We start from the raw sequence: 13,454 nt of genomic DNA on the forward strand, positions 1-13,454 counted from the left end.
CATGTAGATATGTGGAATACATTTCAGTTTCGTTCATTGGGTTCCCACCTCTGACAAAATTAAAACAAAAAATCAGGTAGAATTAGACAGGAAGATGCCATGCTGAAAAGTATTAGCAAATACAAAGTGTTGAAAATGATAGCCTTTGTTCTGTGGGGGTATCTTAGCATGCCCAGTTCTTTCAGATTGTATCTCCATTTATGCTGATCTAGCCTTTCACAGTGGAGTCCAACTGCTCCCTGCTGTAGGCAGCAGAGACTATAATCTATGTTTTTTACAGAGAAGACCCATTGTAACACTTCATTGCTAAAGTAGGTTTTCCTTCAGCTGGCTACTTTTCACACAGCTGTACCAAGCAGGGGATTTGCATATTGCTCCCTAGGGAGGATCTCCCCTACAGGTCCAAGACAAAAGCTAGCCTCTCTTGTGGTCTTGACTACTCAAGACTTTTTTCTATCAAATTCTTAGAATGAGGTGCCTGGCTCAGCTCCTGGGGCTGCTTGTGCTCTGGATCCCTGGTGAGGAAAAAAAAAAAACCCAAAGATCAAGGAGTTTGTGGAGGGATGGGGCATTTCTGGGGACCTGATGATGCAGATGTATATTCTGTCCATGTATGTGATTTCTAGCCTTTTCTCCATGAATGGGCTTGTGATGCTTAGAGGGCGAAGCGATGAAAACCTGTGCTTTTTTTTGGCAGCTCAGAAGAAGTTCCAAAGCAGAAGGCTTAGGTGATTTTGAGAGTCTCCATGCTTTCTCTACTTAAGTATTTTATGTTGAATATTTTTAGAATATGAATGAAAGTCATGACCTCAGTAATTAAGAAGTTGATAAAGAAACATAATATCATCATGTTTGTGCATAACCTTTCATTTCTTTTATTTCAGGAGCAACTGGGGATATTGTGATGACCCAGGCTACACTCTCCAATCCTGTCACTCTTGGAGAGTCAGTTTCAATCTCCTGCAAGTCTAGTAAGAGTCTCCTGCATAGTAATGGCAATACTTACTTGTATTGGTTTCTGCAGAGGCCAGGCCAGTCTCCTCAACTCCTCATATATCTGATATCCAATCTTGCCCCAGGAGTCCCTGACAGGTTCAGTGGCAGTGGGTCAGGAACAGATTTCACTCTGAGAATCAGTAGAGTGGAGGCTGAGGATGTAGGTGTATATTACTGTATGCATGCTCTAGAAAAACCTCCCACAGTGATACAGCCCTGAACAAAAACCTCACTGCTTGAGGTGACAAAGATGCCTGGTATGTTCATTGTCTGAGTGTAACATGGTGTATTGTACATGACAAAGTAAAGCCATTCTTAAGAGACACTTGTTTTCTCTAACTTTCATCTATGGGCACAATGAATCCCTAGGAAATGAGACTTTCCATAAGAGTTCATGCAGGTAGAAAAAGAAGCATGGGATGTTACTCAGGGTCTTGTAGGATGATAGATACAAGTGTACTCACTTACTCCCATAGTAGGCAGGACGGCACCTTGAACAGGGCTACTTCTGAAGACCCCCATAATCGGGAGACCCTTCCTCAAGTCTCAGGAAATCACGACCACCCAAAGATCACAAGAAACTATACCTGGATGCAATCAGCAGAGGTTTATTAGGGAAAAGAGCTGGCAGCCAGTGGTCTGACCACGTACTCTCGCAGGAGTAGAGTCCGACCCCAAAATCCACTCAGTGGAGCGTTTTAAAGAGAAAAACCACAAACCATGGGAGTGGGGTGGAGGTGAGGGGTTGCCAAGGATACATAACATAAGAATAGCGAAACATTCCAGAGAAACCCACCCTGAATGGTTTACCATGTCACTGTGTCCCACCCTGTCATTTATCAACTATTTCAGATTAACTATCTTTACTTCTTCCTGCTATAGCCCTACCTAGGTGGCTTGCATCTTTTATCTGTGGTCAGGAATGCCTTCCTGCCTTGGGCCTCTTCCACCCGGAATGTGCCCCAGGGAAAGTAAAGGCCTGAAATCTTATTTTCAGTTCCTTGTTCTGGAATATGCACTTTTCTGCTCAGGTCTAAGGTGCAAAATCTACACATATTTCATAAAATAGCCTTTATAATTTTTCACTCTACACTTCAGTGTGCATATCTTTGGCCCTGTGTTTAATTTTCAATCTCATTTCAGGACTGAACAAATCTGATAGTTATCTGGATGTATCATGCCCCCAACCTGTCCCCAATTTTTCTGTATAGCAAACATTGAATAAAATTTCTTCTTCTGGATTTTTACTTTCAAGGTGGATTATTGAGGACAGGTTATTTGCTGAGGAGTGATGTACATTATGTGATTCTATGTTACGTAGCAATGGGAGATTCTCTTGAGACTTTGTAAGATTCAAAATATTCAAAATAATGAGTAGCTGTGAAGACCCCCATACTCGGGAGATCCTTCCTCAAGTCTCAGGAAATCACGACCACCCAAAGATCACAAGAAACCATACCTGGATGCAATCAGCAGAGGCTTTATTAGGGAAGTTACCCGGCAGTCAAACCACAAGCTCTCTAGCTCCAAGAGCAAGGTTTGGCCTCAAATGGCGGGCTAAGGCGTCTTTTATAGCATGGGGTGGGGAAAGGAAGGCATTTTCGTGTGGTTATACATGATTGGTTGCATTTTTGTGTGGTTATACATGATTGGTTGTTTTACAAATTTTGAACATAGCACTGGGAAGACCAAGGGAGGGAGGGGTAACCAAGAACAGTGGAACATTTTAGAGGAATCTAGCCCAAATGATCTAGAGTCATGTGAAAATCACTCTGCACACTCATTCTTCTCAAAAATGTGGTCTTACCAAGTCACTGTCCCCTATACCGTCATTAGAAAACATTTCTCACTTCCTCCAGTCACAGCCCCACCTAGATGGCTTGTATTTTTTATGGTCAGGAATGTGTCTTCCTGCCTTGGGCCTCTTCCACCCATAGGTGGGCCTATTGCTTGAGACTTGAGGAATGTAATTCATCCAGCAAGTATCCTGGGGTATGAAGGCCTGGAATCTTATTTTCAGTCCCTCGTTCTGGAATCTGCACTTTTCTGCTCAGGTCTAAGGGCAAAGAAATCTACACATATTTCATAAAATGGCCTTTATTATTTTTCACTCTACAGCTAAGCCCTCAGAACACATTGTACCTATACATTCAACATGGAATTATTACCTAAACATACACAGAACTTAAAGGATAACTGAACTAATCAACAAGGAACCTAGCAGTCCATTGCATAAGTGGGTAATGAAATAAACAGACAGTTCTCATAAGATACAACAAAATGAACAATAAACAACCTCTGGCTCTTGCAATCTTTCTGCCCCTCTTCTGTAACAGGCTCTGAGGCTTTGAAACATGATGTGTTATAGATGTTTTTTCTATGGCAGAGCACACAACTGACATTTATTCACTGCACTTGACCTTTTGTGAGTCTTTGTTTCACCCTCCATCTACTACCTACAAGTCTTTAATGGGGTCTGAGAGATGTATTATTCTATGTATATAGAGAAACAAATTTTGAGGGTAGTTTGACACTGGTTTTATTTAGCAAAATAAGATAAGTTGGTTCCTGGGCTGTGTGATCTCTGAAACCTTGGTTGTTGGCTACATCTCAGTAATAGACATATGTTTCTTCCAGTGGAGTAAATCTAAAACCTAACTTTAAATAGCTATTGAACAACTCATAACATCTGAGCCATTGGTGGTCACATTATCAAGTCCTCAAGTCCTCAATTCTCTGCAGGGCTAGGTACATTCTGTTGCACTGAGGCCAGGTAAGGCAGCACAGTTAGAAAAATGAATTCCAAAAACAGGCAACAGTTTTAGGAACAGCCCCTGCTCCAATTGTTGGGGTCCTACAGGAAGGCCAAGCTGTACATCTGCTACATATATGTAGCAGGCCTAGGTCTAGCCTATGTATGCTCTTTGGTTGGTTGTTCAGTCTCTGAGAGCCCCCAAGAGTCCAGCTTGTTGACTCTGCTCGTCTTCCTTTTGGGGCTCATATCTAATTTGGATCTCTCACTTGTTCTCCCAATTCTTTATAAGAGTCCCCAAGTTCTGTCCAATGTTTGACTGTGTATCTCTGCATTTGATTCAATTAGCTACTGGGTGTAGTCTTATGCTGTGAGCCAAACCCAGAAAATTCCCTGCTGTTCTGGAAAGCCTAGTCAGTACAAGGTTAAGAAAGGATGTTTGTGGGTGTCAGGTCCCAGGAACTTAAGGAAAGTCTGCCATTTCCAGGGAGCTGGTTCCAACAGTAGGATGGTCTTGGGCAATAAGGATATGACAGTGGGATAGTCTTAGACAATGATGATTCAATAGTGGGATAGCCCTAAGCAGTGACCCTCGCCTAAACTTTACGTTTTGTTGTGATTTATAACCTGCCATCAAAATTAAAGTTTCAGAGCTTGATCAGAATTCCAGACTTGCTCTCTGTACTTGTGTCTCTTGCCCTTTATTCTTCTGACCCCCTTCCCTAGGATCTCATCGAATCTCTGTGGGCTGAGGCAGTCTTCCAGAGGACATAGATTCTTGATTGCAAGCATAACAGAGTATCATTAATAGTGTTAGGGATTGGTGCTTGTCCATGAATGGGGTCTCAACTTGGGCTGGTTATTGGTTGGCCATTTTCTCAGTCTCTGGTCTGTCTTTGCCCTTTTATTTCTTATGCACAGGATATATTTTGGGTTTAAAGTTTTGTGGGTGGGTTGGTGTACTTATCCCTCCATTGGAGTTGTGTCTGGCTATAGAACTATCAGGTTCCATATCTCCACTGCTATGAGTCTCAGCTAAAGTCATCCCCATTGACTCCTGGGATCCTCCCCATCACAGGTTTCTGGCATGTCCCAACATGTCCCCACTACTCTATCCCCACCAGTTGCAGAAACCATTCATTCTTCTGGCTCTCTGACCTTCTCTCCTGTCTCTCCCCACACCTGATTCTGAACATACCATTCCCCTCTTTATAACACTCTTCCACCCAATTCCCTCTGTCCATCCACCTCCTATTACTATTTTCTTCTCCCTTCTAATTGAGATTCAAGCATCCTCACTTTGGCCTGCCTTCTTTTTCAGATTCTTAGAGTGTAGCATGGTTATACTGTCCTTTATGGTAAAAATCCACTTATAACTGAGTACATACCATGCATTCGCCTTTGAATTTTGGTTACTGCACTAAGAATGATATTTTGTAGTTTTATCTATTTACCTACAGAATTAATTATATTCTTGTTTTTAAAAGGTGAACAGTACTCCCCTGTGTTAATCAACTCCATTTTTCTGTATCATTTTGTAGGCTCGGGAAGCCCCCAAAGGGGACCCCACTCGAGTCAGAGGATGGCGCGCACCCAAAGGACACACGGAAGACCAACTTGATGCAAGAACACGAGGTAGTTTAATGGCGGAACGTTCCGGGCCGACACGTGTCTCAATGTGGGAGACAGGGGCATCGACCTCGTGGCTCCAGGGTTTAGGGTTTATATAAGCTCGGGGTGGGGAAAAGGAGAAACTTTCGCGCGGGTGCATACGATTGGTTGTTTTCCAATTTTTGAACATCTGGCCAAACTGGTCCATGGGGGCGGGGAGCAGTTCCTTATCAGGATCTTCATTCCTGGGATGCATTCCTGGGATGCCTCGGTAGCCCATTGTCCTGTAATTCTGCATTCTTTGTTTACGGATTAACTGGCCTCTGGTTGGCAAACCAGAGGGGCAACTTTAGCTACTCAGGCTAGGGAAAAAGAATCTATAATTCATGGGACCCATAAAATTTTCTTTTATTTTCCCTCTCCTGAATAATTTTAACCTTAAAATATCTAGCCTAGGCTCTAAAAATCATTTTCTACCTTATCAGGATCTTCCTGTGGTTGGCACTGTAGTCTCAACACCATTAATTGGACAGCATCAACTCTATTTTTGACGATGGTCATAACTCTATTTATCACACATGGGCCGAAAATCAAAATTAAGCAAATTATCATCACCGGTTCAGCTAAGGCAGAAAATAAGGTAGTCATCCAGGGAGATCGTGAGAACCAGGACTCGAACCAGCCCTGTTGGGCATCTCGATCTTTTTGTCTCTTATCTAGTCTTTCTCTAAGCCTCTGCATCGAGTCTCTGACTACTCCAGTATGGTCAGCATAAAAGCAACACTCTTCTTTAAGGGCTGCACACAGTCTACTATCTTTTAAAAACAACAAATCGAGCCCTCGTCTGTTTTGGAGCACTACTTCTGATAGCGATGATAAGGATTTTTCTAAGTTGGAAACAGATTTCTCTAGTATTTTTAGGTCTTCATCAATAGCAGTACTGAGAGCATTAAGGCCTTGCTGGCCGGTGGCCAGTGCAGCAGCTCCTGTTCCTATGCCAGCAGTAATGCCTGCACCCAGTAAGATGGCTAAAGTGAGGGAAACTGGCTCTCTCTTGTATATCTTTGGCCTAATATCGAATTTATCTTCGAAACTACCCACAGCATGATAATAAATTCTGGGTACCAGCTGCACAAGCACACAAAAATCTGTAGTTGGTTCGAATACACTTGTAGACACACAAGGGGTGAGTCCTGTACTGCAAGCCCACCAACGGTTGGGCCCTGGTACCAAATAATAGGTGATAGATGTTTTAGGACGAGAGACTGTCTGATTACACAGATGTCTGTGGGAGGCAGGTGGGGTACCTAGGCAGAGTCCTGAACCTGACCCCGATACTTCAGTTAGAGTTAGTTTTCTCTCAGTTCCCCAAGTGCAGGAGTGATGGGAAGTGGTGTTATTAAAGGCACCGTTCATGGCGATTCCCTCATAGTATGGGGGTGTTGTTGCTAAACATAGCCAGCAAGATTCAGTAGAGTCTGGGCTTGTATTATTTAGAGCGTGGAAGGCTCCAACGACCAAATTAAATAGTCTCTGTCCTGTCGAAGGATCGGGTGGTGTGGTCAAGATCTTGGGGCCTTGTGAGGGGGTAAAATAATAAGGACCAGCAGTCACTGGCGCAGGTTGCACTGGTGTTTGAGTAAGGGACTTTGGAGGGGGCCCCTGAGCAAGAAGGACTTTGTTAGGTCCCATAGGTGTTGGAGAGGGGGTTTCTAGGGTCAACTTAATTTTAAAAATTAACCCAGGGTCTTTTCCAGCAGCATCTATACGCAATCCCCAGTTGTTTCCCTTAAGCCAACTCCGATGGTCTCGTTTCCCTGCATCAGTGAATCTTATAACTATGGGGTTGCAGTAGCTGTTTTTACAGGCTCCATTGGGACTATTTTCAAATCCACACCCATTCTCAGGATATTTAGAACTATCTCTCTCTCCTTGGTTGGACTTATCATAGCTGCTGTTCCTCTTTACCGTAATCAAGTCCCATGTGGAAGTAGGATTCCAGTAGGCCTCACCGGTAGTTTCACATCCCCATGTAGCGCAATAAAAATCAGAGGTCCCCCCACACTTGTGTCGGAGCTTCCGATTGTGGCCCTGACCAGGGCAAACATAAAATCCTGAGGACCGGAGATTAGCCCGGTAGAATTGTCCTGAGCACCCAAGTGTGCCTCCTATCCCGTTAGGAACACACTGTCTTTCAGCGGGTGGTTTAGTTAGGTCTGTGTGGTCTGGAAGATCCCAGGTAAGCAATCCGGCTGCTAACTTACAAATATCAGGCGTAAGATCTGGCCACCAAGTCCATGGAGGATGTATAGCAGAAATTGACCACACAGTGTTTTCTTCTTCATTAATCACCTCCCAGGTTTGTCGCATCGGGGCATGGGGGTTGCTGTCCTGACTCAGGGTTGCGTTTACGACATAAACGCAACTTAAGAGGATTATTAGTCTTTTCCAAAATCCACTCATCTGGACTAGTTTCAGGAGGGGCCCTTTTGACATGTGAAGCATGAACCCAGGTGGGGATCCCTTCCACCTTAATGGCGGTTGGAGTTGTCAAACAGTACCAGGTAGGGTCCTTTCCAGCGCGGCTCGAGATTTCCCGCCCGGTGTCTCCGCACCAGGACGGTGTCTCCAATCTCAAACTGATGGGGAACTGCAGGATCTCCGGCGGTATAAGTGTCTTTCAGCTGTTCCCAAATATCTCTCCTGATCGTCTCAAGGGCCTTTAAACGGGCTAAAAGGTGGGTGAAAGGTATAAAATTATTGTCATCAGGGCGTGTCACACTATCTAGGGTTTCAAACAGAGGCGGAGGTGCACCAAACAGTATCTCAAAGGGGGTTAGTCCCAAAGGTCCGGGTGTGTTCCGGACCCGGAACAGGGCTAGGGAGAGAAGGGCTGTCCAGTCAATCCCGCCGGCCTCAATCGATAATTTCGTAAGGGTCTCTTTAATAGTTCTATTCATTCTTTTTACCTGTCCTGAGCTCTGGGGTCGGTAAGCACAATGTAACTTCCAATTTATCCCCAGTTGTCTGGCCAGTCCCTGACTTACCTGGGCGACGAAGGCAGGCCCATTGTCTGACCCAATTACCTTAGGTACTCCAAATCGGGGAAGGATGTCTTCCAGTATCTTCTTGGCCACTACATTTGCTGTTTCTTTCTTAGTGGGAAATGCTTCAACCCACCCTGAGAAAACATCTATGAAAACTAGAAGATATTTGTTGCCGTATCGGGCAGGTTTGACTTCTGTGAAATCGACCTCCCAATAAGTTCCAGGTCGATCTCCCTGTAGGCGCTTTCCCCCACTATGCCTGCTGGATCCGGCATTAGTGAGGGCACACGCCCTGCAGTTTCTTACCAGATCTTCGGCTGTCTTTTGGAGCCTAGGAATGTGGTAAGGGGATTTGTTGGATAGTTCTATCATTTTTCTGGCCCCCAGGTGGGTGAGGCGGTGCATACTGGTCAGGTATTCTAGCCCCTCTTCTTCTGTGAGGGCTCTCTTTTCCAGGGCCCTCTCATCCTGGCGGGACCCCACTTTGGCTATAAGAGTCATTGGTCTGTGTGCCGCCTCTTTAGCCATCTGATCTGCCATCTGGTTTCCCTTTTCAATAGGGCCAGTCCCCTTCTGGTGTCCTGGGCAGTGGATGATTGCCACCTTTCGTGGCAAGTGGATAGCCTCTAGTAAATCAAGAATCTCCTTTTTATTTTTAATGTCTCTGCCAGCAGACGTCAGCAAACCACGCTGTCTGTAAATTGCCCCATGAACATGGGCTGTTGCAAAAGTGTATCGGCTATCAGTGTAAATGTTTATAGACTTCCCTTCTGCCAGTTTTAGGGCTTGGATCAGAGCAATAAGTTTTGCTTTTTGCGCCGAAGTTCCTTCCGGCAGGCTGCTAGCCCAAATGACAGTCCTTCCATCTACTACCGCTGCCCCAGCCCTTCGCTTACCTTCTTTCACGAAGCTACTTCCGTCGGTGAACCAGGTCTCCGCCCCAGGCCACGGCTGGTCGGTCAAATCTGACCGGGTCCCTGCTTCTTCAGCCAGTATCTCCTCACACTGATGTACTGGGGTCTCATCGGCTTCAGGTAGCAGGGTAGCGGGGTTGAGGACGGCAGGTGGAGCAAAAGTCACTCGCTCTGTTAGTAACAAGCTCTGGTAATGGGTGATTCTAGCGTTGGTTATCCAGCGGTCTGGTGGTTGTCTGATGATGTTTTCGAGAGCATGGGGGGCCACTACTGTCACTTTCTGGCCCAGAGTTAGCTTATCAGCATCTTTTATCAGTGTGGCTGTTGCAGCTATCGCTCGCAGGCAAGAGGGCCATCCGCTAGCCACAGGATCTAGTTTTTTTTGACAGATAAGCCACCGGACGCTTCCAAGGTCCTAGAGCTTGGATGAGGACCCCTCTGGCAACCCCCTTTCTCTCATCAATATATAGGGTAAAAGGCTTGCTTAAATCTGGCAGTGCTAGGGCAGGGGCCTGTAGCAGTGTCTTTTTAAGAGTTTCGAAAGCCACCTGGTGTTCTTTTGTCCAGATGAACTTCCCTTTTTCTTTTGTCAAGGGATATAATGGGGCTGCCAAAGTGGCGAATCCTGGAATCCAAAGCCTACAAAATCCCGCGGTCCCCAGGAATTCCCTTACCTGGCGAGGGGTGGTTGGGGTTGGGATTTGTGTGACTGTTCGTTTTCTGGCTTCTGTGAGCCACCGCTGTCCATTTTTTAGGGTATATCCCAAGTATGTCACCTCAGTTCGACATAGCTGTGCTTTCTTAGCAGAGACCCGATACCCCAACTCACTTAACTCAGCCAGGATCTTCTGAGTCCCCAGTTCGCAATCTTCTCGGGTCTCTGTGGCCAGCAAAATGTCATCAATATAAATGATAAGAGTCACCTGCGGGTTATTAGCTCGGAAGGGGGCAAGGTCCCGGTGTAGAGCTTCATCGAACAGTGTTGGGGAGTTTTTGAATCCTTGGGGTAACCTTGTCCACGTGAGTTGTCCGGTTCTCCCACTCTCAGGGTCCCGCCACTCGAAAGCAAACAGGGGCTGGCTGTTTGGATGTAACCTCAGACAGAAGAAGGCATCTTTTAAATCTAAGACGGTATACCAGGTTCGAGTGGGTGGCAATGTACTGAGCAAGTTGTAGGGGTTGGGCACTGTAGGGTGGACATCTTGTACCCTCTTGTTGACTTCCCTAAGATCCTGTACCGGACGATAGTCATTTGTCCCCGGTTTTTTTACTGGCAATAAGGGGGTGTTCCAAGGGGACCTGCAAGGGACTAAAATCCCCTGTTCTAACAGTCTCTTAATGTGGGGGCGTATGCCCTCTCTGGCTTCCTTGCTCATGGGGTACTGTCGGACCCCAATGGGGGTGGCTCCAGACTTGAGCTCAATCACCACAGGGGGGGCCTGTCTAGCCATTCCCGTGCCCCCTGTCTCAGCCCACGCCTGAGGAAATCGAAGTAACCATTCCTGAAGCTCCTCGGGGGGCTTCTCTCTCTCTTGGTATAGCCAGTATTCTTCTTCTAGCTGAAGGGACAATGTTAACGTTTGGGGTGTCTCAGTTCCCCATGACAGTTCCGGTCCAGAGGGGGCAAATTTTATCTGGGCCTTTAATTTGGTTAACAAGTCTCTGCCCAGTAAGGGCGTAGGGCACTCTGGTATTACTAAAAATGAGTGGGATACCTGGTTTCTTCCAAGATCCACTGTACAAGAAGTAGTCCACGGATACGGTTTTTGTCCTGTAGCCCCAATCACCAGCGTCTTTTTATCTTGTATCTTTCCCAGAGGTTTTTTAAGCACAGAATATTCTGCTCCCGTGTCCACCAAGAAATCTATAGGGGTCCCCTCTATTTTCAGAGTTACCCTAGGCTCGGAGAGGGGAACCAAACCCCGACTTCCCTAATCTTCATTATCTAAGGACAGCACTTTGGTCTCTTTCTTTTTAGGACACTCTCGGGCCCAATGGCCCTTCTCTTTGCAGTATGCACACTGATCTCTCTTTAGTAACAGCTGGTCTCTTTTGGGTCTCCTTGGCCCCTGCCTTCTGCCGTCACCCAGGTTCCCTGTCTGTCTAGCCCTACCAGTTCCCTGATGCCTTCCTTCTCCTACCACTGCGGCCAGTATCCTAGTTAGGTTCTCTTCTTGTCTCTTTTCCCTTCTATCTTCATCCTCAGCCCTTTCTTTCTTTTCTCTCTCCTGTTTCTCTTCCTCTGTCTCTCTCTTATGATACACTTTCTCAGCCTCCTTCACCACATCTCTGATAGTATAATCTTGCAATCTCTCAATATGCTGTAACCTCCTTCTAATGTCCGGGGCAGACTGCCCAATGAAAGCCATGATTACAGAAGCTCGCTGCCCCTCTGACATAGGGTCAAAAGGAGTGTACCTACGGTAAGCCTCCATGAGCCTCTCTAGGAACACAGAGGGGGGTTCAGTCGCTCCTTGCATAACCTCTCTTACCTTTGCCAAATTGGTGGGTTTTCTCGCTGCACCCCTGAGACCAGCCACGAGAGCCCGGCGGTAAATGGACAGCCGTTCCCTACCTGTTGCCGTGTGGTAATCCCATGGAGGACGGGTCAAGGGAAACCCCTCGTCTATAGCAGCCTGAGTGGCGGGGCGTCCTTGATTATCTCGTTTTCCGAGCCTCAAGGAGAATCCTCTCCCTCTCTTCGGTAGTGAACAGTGTCTGTAGGAGCTGCTGACAGTCATCCCACGTGGGTTGGTGGGAAAACATCAGGGACTCTATCAGGCCTGTGAGTCCTGCAGGATTTTCTGAAAAAGGGGGATGGTTAACTTTCCAATTATAGAAATCAGAGGAGGAAAAAGGCCAATACTGCAGGAGCTGCAGCTCGTTCTCGCCAGTTTGGGGCGGCCCAACAGCCCTAAGGGGCAGCGCCACGGTGGAGTCAGGTCCTACAGGAGTAGCTCCACGTCGGCTCCTAGTACCTGCTGAGGGCCCCCCCATGGCCCCGGAGGCTGGGGCCAGTTCGGGGGCTGAGGGCAGGGGTGCAGGTTGGGGAGCTGAGGGGTAAGGTGGGGGCAGGGGAGTGGGCCATTCAGGGGGTTCTTCTATATCAGGGTATATCTTTGAAACGGACACCGGCCGGGTGCTGGGCTCGCCTTCTTCATTCTGACGTGGTTTCGGTCTTCTTTCTGTGGAGCCCTCTCGCACAGCCAAGACCCGGGAGCTTGGTTGGCGAGGTGGGAGGAAAGGCTCGACCCACGGGGGTGGATAGCGAGCCAAGTTTTCCCACACAGTGATGTATGGTTGATGATCTGGATGCAACCCTGATCCTTCCTGAAAAACAACTGCCCTAATGGCTCTAATGGTGGGTAAATCAAAAGTCCCTCGAGGTGGCCATCCCACATTGAAAGTTGGCCACTCAGAGGTACAAAGGGTCCGCCAAGGCCCCTTTTTTACAACTACTGACAATAAGCGTCCTCTGTCCCTAACGTCCGACCAATGGTCCATAGACAAAGACAAGGGGGTTGTCACAGCCTGTCCCATCTCGTCCACCAGAAAACGCAAAATCCGGATAGGAACACAAGACCCTAGCACAAAAACAGGGTAAGAACACAAAACCCTATCACAAAAACAGGATAAGAACACAAGACCCTAGCACAAAAACAAATAAGAACGCAAAACCCTATCACAAAAACTGGATAAGAACACAAGACCCTAGCACAAAAACAAATAACACAAAACCCTATCACAAAAACAGGATAAGAACACAAGACCCTAGTACAAAAACAAATAAGAACACAAAACCCTATCACCGCCAAACACACTCGCCCACGTTTAGTCTTATATAGTCAGCCAAATGCAAGTTCCGATGGGGCAGGTCCTCTTACCTTCCCCTATAGGAGGAGTGCTCCGTCTCCTTCATTCAAAAAATGGGCAGTCAGGCTATTCTGACTCCCTACCACTTGGGACGTCTCCCAGATTTTTCAGCCTCAGGCCATTGGACCTCACGATCTCACAACGGCAGCTGTCAGAACCTATACCAGAGCCAGAAACCAGAATCCACACCCAAACACCGCACTCAAATACACCTCACTCACAGACACACAGACACACAGACTTAAACCCACCTCCAAGAGG

The 13,454-nt window shown here is 46.7% G+C and overlaps 1 protein-coding gene across 1 annotated transcript in view; it reads right to left on the reverse strand.

Annotated features, from left to right (window-relative positions):
- Positions 1–846: 846 nt before the first annotated feature.
- The window catches only part of LOC117714973 (uncharacterized), a 46,223-nt gene continuing 33,615 nt past the window's right edge, over positions 847–13,454 (reverse strand). The window contains 6 exon segments of the mRNA XM_076940946.1: positions 847–982; positions 6,570–7,584; positions 7,712–7,913; positions 7,915–9,702; positions 9,704–11,984; positions 11,986–12,904. Coding sequence (XP_076797061.1) covers positions 847–982; positions 6,570–7,584; positions 7,712–7,913; positions 7,915–9,702; positions 9,704–11,984; positions 11,986–12,904 — 6,341 coding nt within the window.

This window comes from Arvicanthis niloticus, chromosome 9 (genome assembly GCF_011762505.2).
Source record: "Arvicanthis niloticus isolate mArvNil1 chromosome 9, mArvNil1.pat.X, whole genome shotgun sequence".
Taxonomy (NCBI): Eukaryota; Metazoa; Chordata; class Mammalia; order Rodentia; family Muridae; genus Arvicanthis; species Arvicanthis niloticus.